This window comes from Monomorium pharaonis, chromosome 4, assembly GCF_013373865.1.
Source record: "Monomorium pharaonis isolate MP-MQ-018 chromosome 4, ASM1337386v2, whole genome shotgun sequence".
In the NCBI taxonomy this organism is placed as follows: Eukaryota; Metazoa; Arthropoda; class Insecta; order Hymenoptera; family Formicidae; genus Monomorium; species Monomorium pharaonis.
In genome coordinates, this window is record NC_050470.1 from 6,174,871 (window position 1) to 6,198,874 (window position 24,004).

At 40.0% G+C, this 24,004-nt stretch overlaps 1 protein-coding gene and 1 long non-coding RNA gene across 2 annotated transcripts in view; one reads left to right on the top strand and one right to left on the bottom strand.

Annotated features, from left to right (window-relative positions):
* Positions 1 to 24,004, top strand: part of LOC118645112 — a 109,547-nt gene that overhangs the window by 15,670 nt on the left and 69,873 nt on the right. The gene's annotated exons all lie outside the window — the stretch shown is intronic.
* The window catches only part of LOC105838877 (muscle-specific homeobox protein tinman), a 55,073-nt gene continuing 53,225 nt past the window's right edge, over positions 22,157 to 24,004 (bottom strand). The window contains exon 2 of the mRNA XM_012684780.3: positions 22,157 to 23,609. Within this exon, the coding sequence (XP_012540234.1) occupies positions 23,242 to 23,609 (368 nt within the window). The 3' untranslated portion in view covers positions 22,157 to 23,241. The remainder of the gene's footprint in view (positions 23,610 to 24,004) is intronic.

Here is a 24,004-nt window from a genome sequence, read left to right on the forward strand (position 1 = left end):
ACAGACGCGCGGACTTTAAAACCCAAGACTAACAAACAGTTAGCAGTCATCCGGTCTTCTTGCTTTTATATTCTTATGCGTACGTTCACGCGCGGGGCCGCCCATATCGCGCGCCAACGCTCGCGCGAGTAGAGCTCTCCTTCTCCCGCACCCACGGTTACTTTCGCGTCGTCAAACGGCGATCGAAATTTCCTGCTCGTCTTCGCCGAAGGCAGAGACGAGATTTCCTGTCGACGGGGAATTCAAGGCGAAGTCGAGCCCTCGTCAAAGCTGAGAGCGATTTTCGTCGCCGCAGGAATGGCCATTCTTAGATATCGTTCGCAGAAGGATTGCTTTTATCCATGGTATCTGCAGAGATCATCACACACGCAGATTGGCAGTCACACATATTTGTGTGTGAATTTTATTACCCGTTATCCGTGATTTTATTAAAAGGATAATTCATACACTTTTATTAAATAATAAATACCCTACAATACTTCAATATCTCAATGGTTTTACACACTTTCTCGCATCTCACGAAAAATTAAGTATCTCAGTGAGAAAAATTGTGAATGAATTTTTAAAATGCATTTTACATAAAGAAGAAAGCTAAAGCTTTTTGTCTTTTAGTTTTCTCTTTACAATATTTGTTCCTAAATTACATACAATTGAAAGTTGATATATATATTTTTTAAAGTGCTGTGCTTGATAAAACCATCATCAGAATTTAATAAGAACAAATTATTATAAAGTAGGCTTTTTAAGCTTTACATTTTTTTGCAAAAATTATATTAAACTTCTTGTATAAAAATTTATTTATTTATTATAAAATATTTTGTAAGTTTCATTGTCTTTAAACCGTTTTTAATTAAAGAATTTTTAATTAAAGAGGAAAAAAGAAAAGAAGTAAAAGAATTGTTTTAATGTATTTGATTTGTACAATTTTTTTCAACAATTAAACAATTTTTTTACACTTTTTTTATGTAAGATGCAAGAAATCTCAAGTGTAGTCGTTTGAACTTTTGAGCGGTAAATCAATTCTTTATTGCAAATTATACTTGCATTTCAAGAGAACTGAAAAAAACTATCTGTGATATCATTGTAAGAGCAATTCATTGGAGCATTAATGGTTAAGAATCGGTTAAGAACTTATTGGCCTGTATTCAAAACACACTTATAACAATATTAGCATGTTGTTTGCATCATTCTATTTTTGTTTTATGTATAATGAACGATAAAGATAGAATGATGTTTTATAAGCATCCTAATTATAAATACGTTCTAAATATGTGAATTGTTTCTTTATGTTGACTTCTTGAACATGTTCTCTACATATTACAATTTCATCCCAAATCTTTGTACATAATAATTATGTTCTATTACTTTCGTGAATATTAATAGACAATTATGTCTCTTTTTTGTTTAAAAATATAATATAATTTTATATATATAGTTATCTATGCTACATATACTATTTTGAAATTGTAAATATAAAATAATTTATTATTTATTGTTTGGTTTATAATTTGTAATTTGAAATATGAAGAGCTATTTTATCAATGTCAGTATAGATTATTACGTAGGAAAATTAATGATTATATTTATTAATAAATATGAAATTATGTAAATTAATATGAATTAATGAATATAAAAATTATGTAAAGATACTTTATTATCAAGAGATACTTAATGTATATACATCAAATGTGAAATTCACATGAGAACATATCTCTTTTGATAATCGAAATATTCGTCGCGATTATTTTATCGTCAGGAGATAAGAAAAGAGAATTCTCATATATTGATATTTGTTTAATGTTCATGCAATTTCTACTCTATCAACCGATGCGAAAGGGGGTTCTCAAGTATACCGATGTGGTTGTTTTGGATCTCACCACAGATGGCTGACGATGGTCGTGGTTTCCCTTCTACTGAATCTCCTGCACATTTAGCTTTACCAGTAGAACGAATCTTAATAGCCCATAAATCCCCCGTTTTTTTCCCTAGAAACCATATCTTTTTCTTATTTTTAACCAAGCGAGTGTGAATAATCGAATAATTATCTCTCTGAGTCGTAATTAGGCCACCACGAAGGACCTTTTTTCGAAAGCCATCGTGCACGGGAATTAAAAATCGCGGGTAACGGAATAACATTTCGTATAATGACACGTATATTTTACAACAAATTGTTTTGCATTCTTTAAGATAGATCGTCGTGTGACATACCTAATTATAATTATTATTAAAATGTGTCAAATACAAATTCTAGATAGAATGAATATTCAACTAGAATTTTAGAAGATACTAGAAACTAGAAATGCCATTAAATTAAACAAAATTATATTGAATTTTATTTAAGATATATATTTAATCTATGAAAAAATAGAGCATGCAAAACCAGTTTCGCACGCGCAGAGTTAGAGCGCATTTATTTGTTATACTTTTAGGAGTAAGATTGCATATTACGCGCGAAGAGTTAACAAGCTTGAAGAGATTTGTTGAAATGTCGTCATCGTCAATGTCGTATCTTTTTCGCGGATAATCCTTTCACCTCACCTCAAGGACTACGAACAGGAAAAAGAAGAGATTGGTCGGTTGAAGTGAGCGATTCGCGAAAGGAAGAGGACAAGGAAGAAATAAAGAGTATGGCGGACGCGGAGCGTGGCGGGATCCCGGTAACTCCCGGGGATCATGATTAATCAATTAGCGATCTTGGGAGCCCCTTTAAAAATCGACGCCGGGGAAAGAGAGGGTTCGGGACAAAAAAAAAAGGATAGCTGCCCAAAGGAGCCGCCGATGACGCGGCTGAATCCGCTGCATGACCGCCACTGTCAACCGATTTTCGAAAAAATTCGATCACGTCGATTGTTTGCCCTGCCGATCGCACCGCGTTTGGATTCTACCTCATCTTCTGCCTACCTTAACAGAGTTCTTCATTAACCGACAAATTCTATTATGTCGACTGAAAGAGAGAATTCCTCCTTCGTCTAGCAATCTGTTTCGATCCGTTGAATTGCGTAATTAAGTTGTAAGTGGATTAACTTTGAAAGCTATAAGGAATTCGGACGAGCCTTCAGAAACATTGACTTTGACATTTTACAGCATTTTCATAGCGGAAATGGATTTCAAAAAATCAAGTTATTTGAAACGCGTAACCGATTAATAAAATTTTAAAAAATAATGGTGTTACAATTCTTTAAAAAAATTACGTTGATATGAAAGAAATTGTCCATGTATTGCAGTTTGAAAAATTACGAAAATTAAATTTTAATCGTTCGAATATCATTCGCGTTAATAAAAATCATGCTGTAACATCCAAGTTGCATATGGCATCCGCGTGTTTTCAGCATGCGGACGTGTTCGATCATAGGAAGCCTGAATTTTATTATAGGTCCAAAAGCGGCCGCACAAACCCTTCAGGTCACTCAGGACGGTTATCTCCTCCTTCCTGAAAGCTTTTTATTTTATTGCTGCATCCTTCTATAATGCATACCTCGGATCGTGTTCTTACTTTTATTACGAGCCCGCGTCGGCAGTCTTTGATTTAATTAACTCTTAAAGTTCTGTTACCTTGTCCGTTACCAACACGTTCCCCAAACGGTAAAAAGATAGAAATATCAAGAAAGAAAACTATTCTAAACCGATGTTATATGAAAAAGCTAACATCGAGATTCTTTACGGGTAACAACAACAGGTAAATAACTATAATAAACATGGTTTTATCTTTACTTGCTCCTTGATTTTCTTCTGTGTTTAGAACACGAATTTTATCAGCTTTTTTATCAAACTTTATCTCGTATTGATATAAATTAATAAACATACGTTATTATAGGCTCAAGATTAATAATAAATGTAATTACAAATAATAATTATATTAGTACTTATATTGACGGTTGCAGCTTTGTGTTTAAAGTTAAAATTGTTCTGTTATTATCGTACTTTTTTTCGAGTAAGCCCTCCTGATCATTATAAAATCGATTAATGAAGTAGACAGTACATATACGGAGGGGAAGCTATTATTTCTATTATTTTATTTAACATTCGAAGCAGCTTTGCTGTCTAGAAACTGTATGAGGTAAACACAACCTTATATTATCGAAGATAATTTTCTCGCTCCCGTCCACGTACCGCATTCACGAGGCTACACTACCACGAGTTATTGCGAGTCGGATATCTGACTTAGTTATTATGTAGTTAGATATTTACAGCTTTATGTCGCAAAGAGAAAAACTGTTTGAAGAACTAATGGAAGACGACCGATCAATTAAATGATTATTAATCGCTTGAGCTGATGTATAAATGCACCGACGGATAGGCTCATCTTTCCTTAACGATAACTACCGCATTTCTCATGCCTGTAATTTTAAACGACGTTTTTTTTCTTCTCGAAAACGTGGATGTCTTATCAGAAGAATCGTCCAAAGGCAAGTGTAAGAAAAAAGGCAAGAGCCACAACAAATTAATAATTCAAATTTCAAATATTGAATAATTTATCGATTGATATTATCAAATTGTAACATTTCATAATATAACTCTTTGTTGTCCAAGATAGTAGTTTTATTTTATGTTTGAACATGTTAAACCATGTGAGAGAAAGTACTGCAAAATTTTTACGCTTGTGTATTTATGATGTTAATTGCGATTAATCATTATTTGATTGCGATTAATCACGCATTACATGTTTTCTAGTTATATTAGTATTAAAGTAGATATAGATTCGAAATACGGTTAGAAAAAAATATGGAAATGAATTTGAGATCTCAAATATTTAATTAAATTTAAGACTTTTGTTCTTTACATACAAAACTTGTATCGCGTCATTTGATATTAATTTCTGCATTATTTTTTATTGAATAAAACTGTAGTGAACTTTGCAAAAGTCTAAAAAATTGAGGAACGATCTCGTAGGGATGAATTTAAGAAGATCGGACAACAGGATAGATCGTTGACGGATAAGCGAGAGTTTTCCAAGTTCAGCACTACGAAACGATCGATCCTGTCATCGAGCTGGGTAGTGAGAAAATTACTGGTAAGACTCCTCGGCTAATTGTTTAATTAGGGTCTCCGTATATCTACGTAGGATCTACTCGGGGATGGGAGGAGAGAGGGGGACAAGGAGAAAGGGAGGTACACTGATCTCCAGGATCGCTCGATCTTCTCGCGCCTTTGGGACCAGGCATTCGCGTGACCCGCTAATTTCCCTAATAGATTAAGTATCGGAAGAGGTTGTCATTTGGCTGGCACGCTAAGTGAGGCGAGCACCGAGCACCATTGTTTCACAAACAAAAGCCGGCCGCTTTGCGAGTCATGGCGGCGCTCTTTGAACGCCCCTCGACCAATCAGCGGCCGCCTTTAGAGCGCCAAGTACAAAAGAAACCGGCCGGAGATGATTGAGATTTTCTGTGTGTATTGCCGCTGCCTTATACATCTTACAAAGAGAGAAAGAGACGAAGGTACGAAGAAAGGAAGGAGAGAAAGCACGGTGTGACGGAGCGTAAGAGAGGAGAGACACGAGTTTGTTGGAAATAGATGAATAGAGAAACAACGCCGGCTATCGATCGATAAGAGAAGGAAAAGAGACTAATGAGCACATTCGTAATTTGTAATGTCATGCAATTTTTGTGCAAAGAATATTTATATATTTATAATTGTTGTAGCAGCCAGAAAAAATGTATTTGCGAAACACATGGCGAATAAAAAGCAATACAATAGGGTGTTCATGTTTGCAAAAAAGTTTGCCATTAAACATGCTCGCTAATGGATTACTGTTTCTGTACGCATATCTACGGTACGTTTCGCGATGCCTAAATGCAGCGTTTCACGGAAACGTACTTACGGAGCACACGCGTCCGGTACTCAACTGTTTCCATGGAACAGAACGGTGACGGTTCAACTGTGAACAATTCTGTTTACGTGTCGAAGGAAAATAATGGCTCTTTTGAAATTCAGTACAGAATAGCACAGTCATCGCATAGTCGAAATAACATTAACAGAAATTCCAAAGGGGTCGACCTCTTTGTGCTAAGATTCATCCGACTTTCATCTAAAGATTCTACATATATTATTTACATCGGAATTAAATTAACGTTTCAACAGATATAAAAGTCGCATTTAGAATTTAAAAAAATTTCACAGAAAATTTAGATTCTATGGCATCCAATAATTAAATAATTCATCCAATAATTAAAGATTATCGACAAACTACGACATTGTAACTACAACAAACCGCAACTCGCTTATCGATCCTTTTTTCCATAGAAAGGCCGAATTACCAAACACGCTTTCATCAAAATATCAGATATCGTAAAGCTGTCGAGAGAAGCGAGAAAATGAGTGATCAGAGAATCAAGAGATACTACCATGTGCACGAGCTGGTGACTTGCGAGCACACAAGATTTCCAGATATCAATCAAACGTCTAAATCAATCAAATTCTGAGCAGGTTTAATCAATAGCTTGAATTATGTAATAAAATGTTTTTATTTACTTATTTATTGTCCCCTCTAAGGGGAGATATTGCAAAGCAAAATCCGAATTCTGAAAATCAAATTTATGAAAGAAACGTTTAAGGAAATTACATTTAAATTTGTCAATCAAAAATAAAATGAAAGATCTCTATCTACCTATAATTTAAAGAAATTTTTGCAAATAAACATAGTGAAAATTATAAAAATTTATGCCCAAGCGCGCATTGTTTAAAGGCTCTCATAAAATATACAAACGCTCATTTGAGCTTCATTAAAATACAAATTAAATATTATAATATTAATCTACAGATGTTTAGTTACTGTTGAAACTAGCGAAATTAAAACATTAATTTTTTAATTTAATTTCTAGGATAAAAAACCTTATGTCAGTTATTTATATCAATTGTTTTGTAAAAACAATTTTTACACATTTTAGAATTATTGAAAAAGTTTTTTTTTTATATATTTTATTTTAATTTCAATGATAACTAAACATCTACAAAATTTATATCTAATTTTATTATCTTTTTGTCTCTGATCACTGAGTGTCTATATTTTATAAAAATTGTAAAATAATAAATGCTCAAAGAGAGACATTAATTTTTTTTTTTTTTTTTTTTTTTTTTAATAATAAAAAACCAAAATGTACTACATATGCTGGTAATTCTATTCAAAGGTCTTGATCAAAGCATTACTGGTCTTCTTTCATCAACGATATCTTTTTTAATGTTAATGCTCATTTTCGACGAAATTCTTGAAACTTCTTGGTTCATTGCACCGTCATAAATATTGCAATAATCAGAAAGAACGTGTGCCATTGTTGTCTCGTCAAAGTTTTCGACGGAAGGGTATGTATAAATTATAATAGGGTGCACGAAAATGAGTATTCGAAGTTTACCGGCTCGTAGAACTGTATTTTTTTATGTCATTTTTTTCTTTAGTTACCGAAAACCTTGCAGACGAATAATCGTAACCGCGTATAAAATTTTTTTTATAAAGAGACGAGACAAACCGTTAAAAATTTTATGTTGAAAATGCACAATTTTGTATCCTTTTTGTGTGGCTAAAAAATTCCATTGCAGAGAGAAAAGAGTTACCACTTGTGCTGGAAATTGTAGTTTTTTTCTTTTATTATCGAAAACATTTCAGATGAATAGTTGCAACCGTGTATAAGATAAAAAATTTCTTAATTTCATCATAAGAAGACGAAACTTCAAGCCGTAGAAAATTTCGTATAAATATACAGTTCGTATCCTTTTCGTGTTGCCAAAAAATTTCATCGCAGAAAGAAAAGAGTTGCCACTTGTGCTGGACATTTTGGCGATGCATTATTTATAAATCTATAGCTGCTATCGTTTTCAGCTGAGGCGTCACTAACACAGGCTTGACAAAATTCCATATTTTGGGGGTAAAGTCCATGTCAATAGTAAAACCAGTATCTTTATCAGCATTCTCTGAAAAAAATTAATATAAAATTTAGTTGACATTGATATCTACAAAGTTTTTATTTAAAAAATGTATATTACATAATAATTAATTTAAATTTAAAAAAACAACAAATTCTTGATAACAAACTAAAATATATATCACTTAAATTTTATTTCTTAAAAATACAGCAGTTGTACAATAATTTCGAAGAAATAGATGTAGTTTCTTTTTAATTGCTGTAATTTAAAGATTTTATACATTTCTTTTTAAATACATCACTTGAGTTGAGTTACATAACGCAATTTTATATTATTTTTTGAAGGAAAAATTAAACTATTATCACTTGAAAAAAGAAAACATTTGAAAGAATTACAAACATAAGTATCATTTAGATTTTATTTTAAAAAATGAAAGATATTGCTACTTGGACTTTTTGATTTACAATAGTTTTTTTCGAGGAGCACATCGGTGCCTTAAAAAAATTTTTTTTTTATAAGTAATTTTGTTTAGATAAGATAGACGCGAAAAGAGAACAGGGACAAAAAACGAACGACGGCGGAACCGTGCGCGGGGGTGAGCGGAGTTAATGTGGAAGAAGAGGAGGCCCCTCGCGGACTTACGACCCTCAGTCGACCGCGGGCCGGACTAATGATCGAAGAAAGAAGCCGCCTAAACGACCCGTGTCCTCGGGTGTTAGGCTCTCTTTGGATCGCGTCTCGATTCGCCGTAGAATCTAAAAGGCTCCCTCGTTACCGACTGCCGAAGACGCCGGCCGTGAGAGTCGCAAATTTTTGCGTTCGCAAAGGACGGAAGTGCGCGAGATTGAAACCGATATACGACGATCAAAGTGAACTGCGTTATAAAATCGTAAATAGCATCACGCAAAATTTAGAGCACATTTGTGGAATGTATAAAAAAATATTCAGTCCCAAGTATACGATTTCATATCAACGTTATTGTCGGTACAAAATATGTGTCTCTAATAATTAGAAATAATTCTCACATTTTTCTCATACTTTTCTTTCAGTAATGAATCATCTGTCTTGAATGATTCTTGTCGGACTGTTGTAAATATTCTAGGCATTTCAGGCTTGAGACATCGGAGCGAAAGAATGGTTACCCTAACTCGCGCCGGTTATCTACGGAATTCCGATTATTCTCGCGATGTGGCCGACCGATAAGGAAAGTAATTAATATTAATTTTTACGTTTCGGTGATACCGGCAATTTTCTACAATTAACAAAGTACAAACACCGTTACTTCTCTGCAGCACAAACGTCATCCCGCAGACGTCCCGCGGCGACGGGTATCGAAGCGACGAAAAAACGCGCACGTACATACATACATCGAGCGATTAACCAAACGAGACAGGGGTCTCCCCGTATCGAACATTATCTGGCCCATGTCGAAACACCAGTGAGCGATTTCGTCCGTCTTGTTCGTTCCCTCGCTCGTTTCGTCCTCGTCATACCCCCGTGACACGTTTTAACCCCGTCCTGCTCGCACTCCTCAACGCAATGCCCACCGGTCGTCCTTGTCGCACGCTTCCCTTCCTTTCCTTGCCACACCTTCTATCACTCAGTCTTCCTCTCTCTCTCTTTCCCTCGTTCTCCAATTCCCCCCTCACCTGTTATCCCTTTCCCTCTTGCAGATCCATACAAGACTCGCCTCGTCCTTCTCCCTCGCGCCGTTCAGGTTTATCCACCCTCGACGACCCTCTCGCTCGCGCCCGAGCGACGCGCATGGCGCGTATAATTTTCATATAGTTCCCTCTCGCTCCCAGCCGTCGGCCGGCGAGCGAGCCGCCGGCTCTCTCGCGCCTGTGGCGGCGCGGATGAAGGAGAGCGGCGCCCTTTGAAGTCCAGTTGGGAGCCAATTACACGAGTCACACAGGGCCGCACGCACCGCGTGGCGCGGCACGGCGCGGCTGCAGCACCGAAAATATTATTGCGCCCTCGCGCGCTCGGAGATCGATTAAAATCGAGAATTATGATCGTAGACGCGCGGAACGCGCCGTAGAAAAGGCACGGTGGTTGGGGACGGGGGATTAAGCGCTTAAATTAATTAACGATTGGACCGACACTGACGGCTGTGCACGGAAGCGGATGGGACTCGCGGTAAGCGACATCGATTCGTCTATCTCATCTAGCGATGAGTTCGACGTGTGATATGCTGGGACTCGAAGTGTAAGAAAATATTTTTCATTTGCTCCACAAAAGTGAAAAACTTAATGATGGAAGAAGCTATTTTGCGACTATTTGTTGAAATTGAAAAATTCTGATCGTTTAAACTCGATTAGCTTTATTTAAATAATTATTTCTTTATTTAGGAATTGTTACTTTATATAAGATTTTTACGCTTTTTCGATTAAAACCAAATAATCGTCCTTGCGTCAAATCTTTTAACTGTGTATAGTTGTTAATTCGTATGATAATTTTTAGTTAAGCATCGGTTTAAGTAATAAAGATTGTAATAACTAAGAATATTATTACTTGCTTGTAATGAACCTAGCTTATCGCTCATGATCTGAGCAACTTGTTAACGCTTATTAGACACGTAAATGCCTATTAATATGATGGTAATGCGAAGGCATCGAAAGGATCGAAGGCCGGCATCATACGCGTTTTGATACGAATCGTTAACCGTGACTAAACGACTAATTATCTTGTCCAAGTTTTTATGTTGTACGAATCGATCATACGCGCCGATAAAATATTCGTCGTTCATATACTCATACCAACGCGATATCAACGCGTAATCCACTTGATTTATTCTATCTTTGGATTTATTCCATTAAAATATTTCATATAAATTATAATGTAAAGCTTATATAAAAATTTGAGGTTGAAATATTTAGGTGTAGCAAAGAGCACGAGTTTCCTACGAGAAATTTTTACCCCTATAGAAAATTTGCTTTGAACGTGCCTCAGACGTCGTTTTCAAACAATGGACAATGAAAGGTAGAAGAATCGCCGGCGATTGCGTGCTCAATTTCTTGAAATCAATGTCACAAATTGAAGATCACAATCCTGCGCTTCCGGACATGCTTTACTAACGAAAGGATCAAAAATCAATTTCGAGAATGAATCACGGCACTTTGCGTTTATTGTTGCTCCAACCATGCACGTGCCTATCTACGACACGGTGCTTGGTACGGCGCACCATAGCGGCCCGATGCCTACAAACACCCACATGTTTTCGTATCCACGCGAGAATGAGAGAGAGAGGGGGAGAGAGAGAGATTGTGTGAGGTGGGCAGCGGGAGAGGGAAGGAGGGGAAGGGGGAGACTTGCGAGAAGGAGGTAGGGTGTGCATAGTGTCGGTCGTAAAGTTGCAAAAGCTCGCGTGCTAAAACGCAACCTCGGCCAACGTACAGACCAACGAGAGTGGCAAAGCCCGGGTTTCATCGTCGTTTCAAATACCCGAGCCGAGCTGTCACGAACGATCTTCTCTCGTGACGAAGTTCGCGGCTATTTGACCCTCCGCGCTGTGGTAACCTGCTTTGCACCCGAGTAGCGTGCACGCCGCATGCTTAACGAGAAGTGCATCTACGTGGAAAACCCCGGCGATTTCACTGGCGTGTCCGCGGATAGAATGCCTACGGTGTATATATCCGAGTATCTGTCGTGGTTAAAAAGAGGGATATATTTTTTATGACGTTATAAAAATAAAATTATAGTTAACGCTTGTAAAACAGAAAGCTAGTTAATCGTTTCGTTGAACTCTCTTTGTAAGCAGAGATTTTTATCTCTCGTTGTATTTTACTGCATTTTGTGAATTAGTTATTGTTGCCACGCGTGCGTCGCCGTCGGAATATCCTCCGTCGTTATGATACTCTGCTTTCATTACTTTCAATCGCTCTGCAAAAGTTTGTCTATTGACAGAGATTCGAGGTGTTGGTAATCGTAGCACAGCGTCAACTCAATTATACTTCTTATCTCATACGGCACGAGACCACCCAAACGGTGCGTCCGTTGCCCATCCGACGACGACTGCAAGTACGCCTCGAATCCTCCCTTTTCCCATTCTCGTGGGTAGAACCAACAGAAAGGGGCAAAACAGATAGGTAAGGGAAAAGAGAGAGAGAGAGAGATAGCGAGATTTGCGGTAGAAGAATGGACCAGGTGGCGTAAGAAATTAGTGGTGGCCAAGCAAGCACAGGCGTTCTCGCCCTCGAGGTCCCTAATAGCCTGAATCGTATTGACGATGCCACCCCTGCAGTTTCCCCCGCTTCCTCCTCGTTGCATTACCCTCGGCATCTATAGCTCAATTTGCCGACACCTCGCTAAGTATAGGTTGGGTGGGTGGTCCTTCCTTGGGACCACGGGACCACGAGCGCGGCGGAGTGAATCTGACCCGGGATACGATAGGTGAGACAGAGCGCGCGGGAGGGTGAGAGCCTCGAATTGAGAGAGGCGAGGGGATTGCAGCTCATATATCTATCGGGCCATGAGACAATGGGGCTCTCGATCGTGCCAGCGTCTTCTGATCGGCCGTGAAGAGCGCAGAAAACGCCGCCTGTCCCACCCACCGCTTCGACTTCGCGCGCGAGCGTATTTACGCATCGGATGCGCCGAATTCACGTTCTTCGTTTTGCACATGTCCGGTACCACCTACGCGCACCATGCGCGAATCGGTTGACAATTGTTTAAAAAAAAACGTCTGCGTTTTCAAATTGCAATAGAATCAAATCGTTACTGCAAAATAGGATGCAATTATATCAGGCAAAATACTTCTACATTTGTGTTAGAGAACCTCTTCTCAAATGCTTTTTAAAATCGGATATCATCGAGGATTTTGATGTTAAGGTGTGACTCATTTGAATATGTTGCTGTGTTAAACTATGCTAATTCTCGTGGACGTAAGCAAGGCATTTTTGTTGGTTTTATTGAGATCCACGCTAGACGTGCCACATTTTAAGAATCCTCGTACTTTCGCCACCACCGTCCACCAATTTGACGCGCGATCGTTCGTGATGGCGGTCCAGATGGCGAATGGCATTGTCTGGAAACGTTTCGTGAAGTGGTCAATATTAGTGCCAGACACAACACCTTTTGACGCTGATGGGAACATTTCTCTGCGAAATATGCTCCCGGATGGAGAAATCATCTTAATACGAAGGATGCGGTGATGTATTAAGACGGCAGACCGACACGTTTAATTGACGTTCTCATTTGCATGAAACACGTCCAATGCGTTAACCGCTATTACAAGACGTTAACGTATTCCTTTGTCATTTTAAGCATCGCAATAAATACAGGAATACTTATAGTTCGTTATATATACAATCAGATTACTTTTAAAGTCGCCTTTATGTCTTGTTTTTTTTTTTGCGATATGTAAACTTGTATAATATATAATAAACCGTTATTTACCTTTTTATTTTCTTATTTATCTTTTTTACCGAGATTTTTTTTGTTTATCGCGCTAAATACATATATTGCGTTAGAAATTTAAGACTATATATATTCTTGCTGTCTTCTACATTTCTGCATTTCTGCTTCATCGAGTACTTTGGGAATTAAGGACAATACGGCGCTTCGTTCTTAAAAAATTATTTTACGCAATGTAAGTAAAACGTCTTTCTTACTGCTTCCTCCGCTATTTAGCGCGCCTAGACAACCTGTCTCGGTATGCACGTACAATGAACATCTCTTCTATCTTTTATCGCGCAGAACCAAAGACGCAGAGTCGGCGTACGATTAGCGAGAATAATATTGCGGTCTCCTGACCGCAGTACTTTTCCGGCTCGTCATTAATGTTTGTATGATAATGGCGAAGGTGTGGAGAAATAAGAGATACTCAGGAAGAGAGAGAAAGAAAGAAAGATAGAGATTGTGTGCGTGTGTGTGTACTAAGAACCCGATGGCGAAGCGGGACGGAAGAAAGAGCGAGCGACGAACGCGAAGGAGAGGAACATGAAGCGAGGAAGGAAACGAGAAGAGAGTGGGCGCGCGGAGAGAAAGAGAAGCGCGGTGGGAAGGAGGTGGAAAAAGGACGTGGAACGGAGGTACGGAGAGGGAGGAAAGCGGTCCTTTTGATGGGGCCTTTGTCGGGTCTCGCGGCGCTTTGCGATTTGCAACTAAAATCGTCGCCCTCCCTGCCCGCGCCCGCCGCTCTGCGCCTCGCCGAGTGATTTGCTGCGAATTTATTAATGCGACGATCGCGCGACGATCGAACGCGCACGTTCACGCGTTCGGGCCGCTCCGGACCTTACAGCACGCGTGCTGTATTCAATCGAGCTTCTGAATTTTCAGGTCGAACGCAATCTTTTGTCGCTTTTTTGCTGATTAAACTATGTAGGTAATTTTCGCGGGGGCATTTAAATCCGAAGTGCGAGAATTAGCATAATTTAAAACGCAGATACCTATTACCGAAATTTCATCGCAGTTTTTATGCAGTTTTATGCTCCGATTTGAATGATAATAAGATGGAGGGCTGTAATGTTTGAAAATTTAAGAATCAAGACGAAGCATAAGTATGAACATCCAACAGTTTTACAGTTGACGCATTTAAATATATTAAAATATAAAATCCAAAATTTTTTCCACCGATCGGAAGATTACAAGAGTGCGCGGCAAAAGGAATCCTGCCAGGATCCCCGTAGCCCATTCCGAAAGTCGGCGAGTCGGTCGGCAATGCAACACACCGTCGAACAATTTCGCGAGGCATCGCGGCCTGTTGCGGGTCCGCCGCCGTATGGTAACAGGCACACGGGGAAGATCGGCGAGAACGTAGATCGTCGAACCACATAGAGTCGAAGAATATGAGCGTGGAAATATGAATAATATAAGCGCGAGAAGGACGGCGGCTGCGAAGCGAGAGCGGCGACGCCGAGGAGGGAGAAAAAGAGAGAAACCAAGAGAGCGAGGCACTCTTGGTAGGCAGCGGCTGAGGAGAAGGAAGAAACGCGAAGGAGCGCGGGTAGGGACCACCCCGTGGCTCGTCGGCTCGTTTGATCTTCTCCCACCTCGGGACGGTCCTTTACCCCCTGCTATCCCCCTCCGAGCGGGTCCCGAGTCGTCTCGTTCCCGCTCATTCGCCAGCCGATATCGTCGTCTCGCTCGATCTGCCGTCTCGCTTCCGCGCGGCTCGGCCCTCTCTCTTCCTTCTCTCGTCTCGTGATCTCTCACCTGCGGAGAAGAGGCGTCCGACACGTCAGAATCACACCTTCTACGACTACCCGCTCACTAATAATCCGAAGCTCCGTGCTGTGGTCCTTTTCTCGGGATCCGTGGAATCCTTCGAGAAACGATGGACGCCTTTTGTCTCTGCCGTGAGCGCCGCACGGATGCATCTTCTGGGTATCGGCAGCATAATAAAACTGAGGATTGCTAATTTGTCAAGTAATTTATTTTAGTTAAGTCTGTCTTAATTTTTGAGGAGCACGGTCGGAAAATTACGAAAGAAAATTATGCGGGATATTCCATGTCTAATATAGATTATCAATTATTCTTGTTTAACAAATTTTGATTTAAAAATGACACAATTGAAAAAAACTTTGAAAAACTAAAATAGAATATTTATAAATGGATAATATTTATAAAAATATAATAAAATTTTTTATTACACAATTTAAAATAAACATTTTTTATTACTATATTTTCAAGCTATTAATACTTTTTATATATTGAAATATGTAGAATATAATGTATAAGAAGTTAAAGAGAATGCAAATTATGCTCATTTATCAAACTTTAAGTGTAGAGAAATCGATTTGATACTCATAAAAGAATCTGTGGTTGTGAGATACATATATTATATTTGGAAATACTTAATAGTAATATAGCGTTATGCTCGGACTAAGAGCGAAAAAAAATTATGACATTATTCCTGGAAAAAATGTTAATTGATTAATTTTATCCGCTCGATCTGCACGTTGTAATATAACGACTACTGAAAAATTAAACATGGAACACGATCGTGTCTCGCGAAAGCATCCGGTCACTTTTTGCTCTTTTTTTATTCTTCTTCGGCGAAGAAGATGTCACTATCGAGTAGATTTGCCAAAATGGAGCCAAATTTCTCAAAAGGAAATCCGTGGCACGAATATCGGGCATCGGCGTGTTGTGTATGGCTGGGTGTTATTCGAAGGCGCTACTTAATTATCTCGCAGCCTCTAATCTGCCTGAGCCGACATACACACGCCACGCAGCGCATCTAGCGCGGACGTTACCTCGGCCCGGCCTATGCCTAAATCTAAATCTCCCTTAACTGGAGGGCAGACTGCATAACGATCGTATTCAAAATATTACGCATTCTGACGCACGAGCGCCTGTGTGTATCGACAATGGCCCGAAGGGACTCATATAAAATTATTTGAACAATGTATTTTCGAGTGAAGGATCGTGAGTGACACTATAATTTAACCATTCATCTCCTCGCGCAAATAATGAAACATTCGGGGGATTCGAAAATTCCTTCCTATAAATTTACTTACACAAAGGGATCTTAAAATCGATAGCATAAAAATCTAAATTGCCAGATTTTTTAGAAATCGCGAGATTCAAATGGACCTGAGAACGTTTTGTTTTGACAAATTGCAAAATTCAAGGAATCAGAAGTCTCCCGCAGGAGACCCCAGACTGAATTGATAGATTCGAACGCGTGATGTGTGCATCCTTCGAGGAATCTTAGGAATCCTAGAGCAGTCGTGAAGGACTCGTGGCGACTCACCGAGCCACCGGATCGAACCCGATTCGAGTGATCCGATGATGTACACGAGCCTCGGGAACACGACGGAGCATCCTGAAACGCGGCATCGCATTAGCGGGGGGGGGGGCGCGCGGAGAACGCCACCGATAAATTTCTCGTGAAACTGGAATGCCGGGGACCACCTTCACGCTTACGAGTTACAACACCTCCTTTCTCGACCGCCGTCGCCGCCGCCGCCGCCGCCGATCGGACAAACTGCCGGACGGCCGGTGATCTATAGTGGTGTCCCGGCACCGCTCGGTACAATAACCGAAGTGAGAGCGAGAGTGTAGAGTATCCGGTGGTCTGTAATCAGGAGCCGAGCCGCTGGCAGACCCTACCTCTCGGTCCCGGGGCCTCCTCACCATTAACCTATCCGATACCCGTTCCGTTCCGTCAACCTGACGTCATCGTAATTCGTGATCATTCTATACGCACGCATAGCACCTCGCGAGCAAACGCCGTCCACCACGAGTGATCCGCGAAACAAGGTGGAATTAACGCACACGGAGGGCCTTTTTGCGGGGAATCGGCTGTGTTATTAGATTACCGCTTCTCCCCGTGAACGCTGGTGCACCATCCTCTTGTTAGCGGGCAGGCGGTGCGCCATCGTCATGGCGTTTCGCCACGACATCCCACGGTGGCAGTTTTCTCGCGTCACGCGCGTTTTAAAATCTTTAATATCATATATTAAATCAATCCTCTTTCACTTCGAGTTTCGTTCTCGTTAATTATTGCAAAAATTTAGGGCAGAAACGCGACGCGGGTAGCATATAAAATAACCAGCGCCGGAGGAAACCAAAGTTTCGAGTAATTCAAACTCCGTCAGGGGGGAAAAAAAAAGGAAAAAAACTTCAAAGTAAGCGTTGCACTTTGTATACCGCGTCCCCGTCCTTGTGCTTTTCCACCGCGCCACGGTTCCGCCGCGGCAACGCACGTATAACGCGGCAGTGTTCGTTAGCGTCCGGCTGTTGAATATCATGGCTTTTTAGCCTGCAGGTGTCATTAGGGTGCGGACGGACGAACGAACGCTGATTGGTCTCGGCCGATCGCCCTCGGGGACACCGGCCCATCAGCTGTCCCATTCGCGCCAACGATGCCGACGACGAACGGAACGGCTCGCACGCTTATGCGCTTCCATTTACTTCCATCTTCGTGGAACGCGCGGTTTCTCTCGCGAGCCGCCGGCTTTCCCAGACCCGTCTTTTACCCGATAAAACGCAAGTGTGAAGGGGTTAATCACTTAGCGTTTCAGTTTCCCAGATTCCCAGACTTCTCGGTCTGTCTGCTCTCGCGCGACTTATTAATTACACGTGTGGCGAGGTGCGCCACGATAGATTTGATTTTTTTATTTATTTTTTTTTGCGAAAAAACATGACACACTTGATAAACAGAATGAGGCGAAGCTCTCTCTTATGAACGTGCGAACGCTGTAACTTGAGAAATTATACGTAAGCTATAGGTTACAAAAATACTTCTTTTCTCCAGAATCACTTCTTTCCTCCGGAATCTTGGGCGAACCGCGTTCCTGCGCTCTATTATCCAAACATATAATACATATTTGTAGGGTATAGATTATCCCGCGCGTTACACTCATTACTGTCGAAATCATAAATCATAAAAATCCGTTATATTCACTCATCGTCGGTTACCTAACCGAGGCAACGTTTTGCAGAATTCTAACCGCGCGAATAATATATCGTCTTGATCCCCCACCCAACTCTCGCCTAAACACTCCCACATATTAATCTTCCATCGTCGGGGCTCTCGTTAGTTGGAGCCGTAGCGCGCAGCTAGTCCACCCGAAAGAAGTCCTCCCGCCGTGTAAATGGACCTCGTTGGCGAAGACGAGATGAAAGACCGCGCAGGTAGAAATCAGCCACGTGAAAGAAGTCAGTCTATGAGGGAATCGAGAGAAAAAGAGAGAGAGAGAGAGGGAGGGAACAGCGAGCGAAAAATAGGAGCGCGGGCGGGCGAGAGGATATCGGCGTGCTAGGATCGGCGGCTCGCCGTCGCCGCCGCGGCGAGAGGGGAGATATCGCATTAACGAGGCCCGCTGATGGGCCGGAGCCTAGATCCACGTCTAATTACATCCGCGCGGGGAGCGCGGGGGGGGGGGGGAGAGACTCGTTTCTCGCGTGCTGAAACGGTTCGAATCGAAATTATGGATCTGCGGCGCTCTCCCCGCGCCGCGCCGGCCGGCCGGTCGGCCGGCTTGACTGACGCATGACTGGCTGGCGGGTTAAGCGAGTCAACGAGTAAATGAGTCCGAATTACGTGGGCGTGTCAATGCCGGGAAAATGAGCTCTCCGCCGAGGTATCTTCCGGCGGAGTTTGTTATGCAAAACAACGCCGGATAATGTTCCCGCACGCGCGGTCTTGCCTGGCGATCGGTAGCACGGGTCGCCGACACGTGCGACGATCGCATGTAAGCGTTTTTCTCGCGTAAGGGACAAATTAACGTGGCGTGAGAGACGCGGGTTAGACTGTGCCCGAGGAGGTCATTCCAAGTTTTATGTATCTTGACTTGCGGGGAGTTCATATTATATTTAGAATGCAGGTGTGCTTTACCGTAGAAAATTCATCTAATAGCCGACGATCTCATTTATCATCAATGGGCTGTCGTTCTTGTCACTTTGGATACCTGAGCAAGTCGTTAGCCGTAAACTAGAAGGATCGCTCCAGAATGATGTCTGATGGCGACTGGAATCTGGATGCCAACGATTTTTACACGCGATGATTTATCGTCCTTCCCCCCCCTTTTTTTTTTACTTTTGCGACATACATAACAGCGACGTATGAAAAGATTAAATAAATGTCTACACGAGCTACTCGGTAAATTTTAAGCTGCGAATTAGTGTTTTCGAATAATTGCTACTTGTCGTTTCTCAGTATTATAGCGGAATCGCCGGGGAGAAAACTCACGAAATTCAATTAAACGAAATGAAGAGACAAGTTTTTAATCGGGCCAATTGGAGACTTCGTTCAGGAGTGCGCCAAATAAACGAGGACAGTTTGCCCGCCGCCGATAATTACCACGAAATTAATATTTCGATAATATGATGTGTAATAACATTCGTTTCGCGTTTAATCTGCACGTTGAATAAACTCGGTCCCCGGGATCCGCATTAACGAGCACCGTTTCGCAATGCCATTTAATTACGGAGCAATATATCGAGAATAATTAAGAAGGTAGAAAAGAGGGGATCTCACGATGTTAAACTTTAAATTAAAAAAAAAATTGCGTCCAATACCAGGAGGTAAAAAGTGCCGTGTACGATCTTATGTCGCGTATATCCATGTCGCGATCGTGATAATAAAAACACATTAAAACTTATAAAGATATGGGTACACGGAGTCCAGTTAAATTGCGATTAAACGATAATTCGTTAATGTCGCGCGTTATCTGCGCGATTTCATAGATACGCGTTTAATGCGCTTCAAAAGATATGGGAGAGGCGGGAGGGAGAGAGAGAGAGACAATGAATGATATCGCACGCTCATTCCGATCGGAGATCACCTGGAATTATTGGTGTATCGGATATATCGAGAAAATTGGCGGTGGTCATCATCGCCATTATGAATTCTTTATTTGGATGTTGCGGCGTCTGAATTACAGGGCGGTATGGGCTACCTTGCTTACTGCTTCATATATGGGCCCGTCAATATCAGCGATGGCTACGAACGTCCTCGCATTCGTTCAAGTTCATATGAAAGTCGCCTTACTTTGCTACGATCTGGGTGTCGTAAAATGATTTGTTACGAAATAAAACATTTCTCACGTTTTACGCGCTCAATCATCCTTCCGGGTAGTAACTTTAAATACTTTTGTTCTTAAAGCATTCCAATTTCTTATAATAGTGAATCACGAAATTATCGAAGCCCTCGCTTTGACGATGATCGCATGTATCGATCAGGCCGATCGTAACGAGCGCAATAAACAGTCGATTTCTTAAAGTGCTGGATATTTTGAGAAATTTTCGCAGATAGGAATTTACGTATAAACGTGGGGAAGCTTGGAAATATTTTTCACATAAAATATATAAGTGCCATAAATAGAGCGCGGCTAATCGCATATCAGCGATGAGACTTGCAATGCATGATATACGAGCAGATAGCTCGACATTACCAGCCTGCTTCCTGTTACTTGAATATCTGATGCTAAACGAAACCATTTGATGCGAGGCCTCGTTAATGAGTCTATCATTAACTTGTCGTCATTATCTCTGATATAAAACGCGTGCTACTGCCACAGCAATAGATTAATCGAGTCAAATCTAGAATGTTTATAACGGATGTGAATACGTGTGTTACGCGGGTTAAGTATATGCTGATTATATGCCACCTCTCGGGTGTACTTGAGTGCTCTCTTTCAACGTTTCTAAAGGCCCGGCGGCTTTTGCAAGTGTCTAGCTTACGATGTTAACCTTGCTGCTACATTGGAGTTCTTTCTTTGACATAAGTATACTCACCAAATGTTTTATTTTTAATCGTAAAGTTTTTCTTATTTACCAAAGTTTCTTCGTAGTTAAAAAAATAGTATAAAGAACTAACCTTCATAAGGAAATGCGATCAATCTTTGGTTAACAATGACTGGATTACTTAAATATATATTTGTAGTTTTCCATAGAAATAGTGTTATTAAACAATATTTAAATATTGCATAATATTAATTATCTAGAAACTATATTGAGTTTATTTTGAATTGCTTAAAGGAATATGTATAATATTGTTGATTGTTTAGGAGCCGCTTTACATCGCAAGAATAGAAAAAGTCGAACTCAACCACTACTTTTTTCCTGCGGTTTCTATCTAAAGTAGATTATTTTATTTTAATAAGTCTTTCGTTAATCTCTAAAAATTCGTGATGTACAACAATTATTTATCAAATTATAATTAAAGAGAAATTGATTTCACCTACTAAATTGTAAGTGTAGGCAAGCAATAAATATGTTTTTAACATCGTAAAAATAATTTGCGGTCTCGAATTTATTTTACATGAAAAGATAGAAATGTATATGTTCTCTAGGTGTAGTTTCGATACTTCGCGGTTCGCAGGTCCCAAGTTCTAATCTATCGGTAGCAAAAGCGTTTGGTTATGATGAGTACCAGACTCTGTACCGGCGGATACAACGAGGAAAAGACCCGCGAAATGACTTCATCTTAATAAATTACATCTCTTGAGTAAACCTCGCGAATGGCTTCAAAAAGATTCTCAGAAGAGCCGCAACGCGTTACGCGCTATTTTTGGAGAATAATTCCTTTTCATCTCTATGCACCGCGTCTCTGCAGCTTGCATGCTCCGACGCACGTCAAGCCTTTTTTACGTACGGTATTACGCAAAGCGTAGTAAAATGTAAATCTTTCCTCGTTACACGCTTTGTGCGAATTTTGTTATCTTACGTCTTCTTCGATCCAATGGAGAAGAAATCACATTTTAATAATATGAATATGTACTTTTAAAAATAAAATTAGTTTTGTATTTTATTTTACTTACATGTGATGTTTTTTTTTTTATTTACGTGCAGGATATTGTAGAAGAATTGAATGGAAAGAAGGTTAGAAAAAAAGTTGGTACAGAAACAGTTTCGGTAATGTTTCCATTTATTTAGCTTCGCTATACACTGTACTAAGTCGGTTTACACACGCGCTCCTAGTTCTTAGTCTCACGCACCTCACTATCACTTTACGAATCGCCGTATGCAGATATACATTTTACTCGCGCCTAAAATTCATTAATTAAACTCATAATCAGGTATATTGCAGTGTCCCATCTATGCTTATGGTTTCTTTTAACTCTAATTATGTATAACGAACTCTCTATCATACCTATACGTAACATTATCGAGGAATCGATGTATACCTATATACAGTATATGTACACAATGGCGCCACAACGCGTGGTTATTTATAATTTATGGAATAATACTCATTTAATAATTTATTATCGACGGTTTTTTTTAGCCAACCTTCCTCACGGCTCCCGTTCCTCAATTTTTTTTCTCCGTTTTATAATAAATACAATATAATACACCGCGCTCTGCGCGTAAAATTGCAGCGGACTATGATATGCTTTCCATTTAAAGCCGTAAATTACGACATAAGAACGCCACATTTTTTCCAGTTCTAACAAGCACAACGAAAATTCCTTTTGAAAATTTCAAACTGATATTTCCTCCCCCTCCGTTAAATGTTTCAATATATAGAATCGTAACTGTTTTATTTCTAATGTATAGAATATTTTCTGAAAAATTGAATGCAGTAACAATGTAAACAACATTTATAGTTTTACAGTTTTACAGTTTTGAGGAAAATGAAGTAAACGTTGAATCATAATAGATTATTGGACAGATAGCGTTAAGGATATTTAAAAAGATGTTACATATAATATATCGCGTAGACTTTCCTCAACTTCTTCAAGGAAGGACATTAAAGTGCCTTAAGAAACCAAATCACATATAAAGTAAAGACTACAAAAAATACCCTCGTTGACGCATGAAACAGTTTCCCGTACGTGCTTGCCTGAATTATAACATAAAATTATGTATCATGGTTCGATCTTTCCTCTCGGTCGATGATACTTGATTACACGAGTAATTGTCCGTTGTCCGATTCCCCCGTCGAGCCTCGATTGCACACAGAAGGTCGAAATGGCGATTTCGAGTCGACCTCTACGATTTCTCGTCCATAGAATTTGGCAATGGTCGTTTCTTTAAGATTCCCAGGTCTTGCACGTTCTCTAGGAAAGTCTTGTGATGCTGGGCGACCAAAAGTGGATTCACAGTCTGCACGTCCTTCTTAAGCTCCTCCATGTCCCTCTTGAGCTTCGCCCTCCTGTTTTGGAACCACGTGATCACTTGAGCATTGCTCAGACCCAGCTGAGCGGCGATCTCGTCCCTGTCGGCCGGACTCAAGTACTTCTGATACAGGAATCTTTTCTCCAGCTCAAAGATCTGCTGATTCGTGAACGCCGTCCGACTCTTGCGCTTCTTCTTCGGCTGCTGGCGATTGTTGAATAGGTTCAAGTGATTGGCTTGCTCTGCAACACAAGAAATTAGACATGGTTAGAGACGCGTTTATGTACTTATTTCCTCAACATATCGTGTGGCAAATCGATACATAAAATATATACACAGGGTTAACGTCACTCAAGTTTTTTTTTTGTAATTTCAATTAGTCTGTTTTAGGTTGTTTTTAGTATCTTTAATGAACCATATCTTTGTCGTTCTTTCGAGCATGAAATATCACCCTCGTATTTTTTAAATAATTTTAATGCGAATACCATTTAAATATATACAAAACGATTTATTTCACCTTTTTACAAACGTGCATAATCAAATTTCAAATCTGCAATTTAGCTGAAAATAGGTGTTCCATAATAAGAAGCAAGTGATAATCGGCAAAAATAATTAAAGGACGTTTTATGACGAGGTA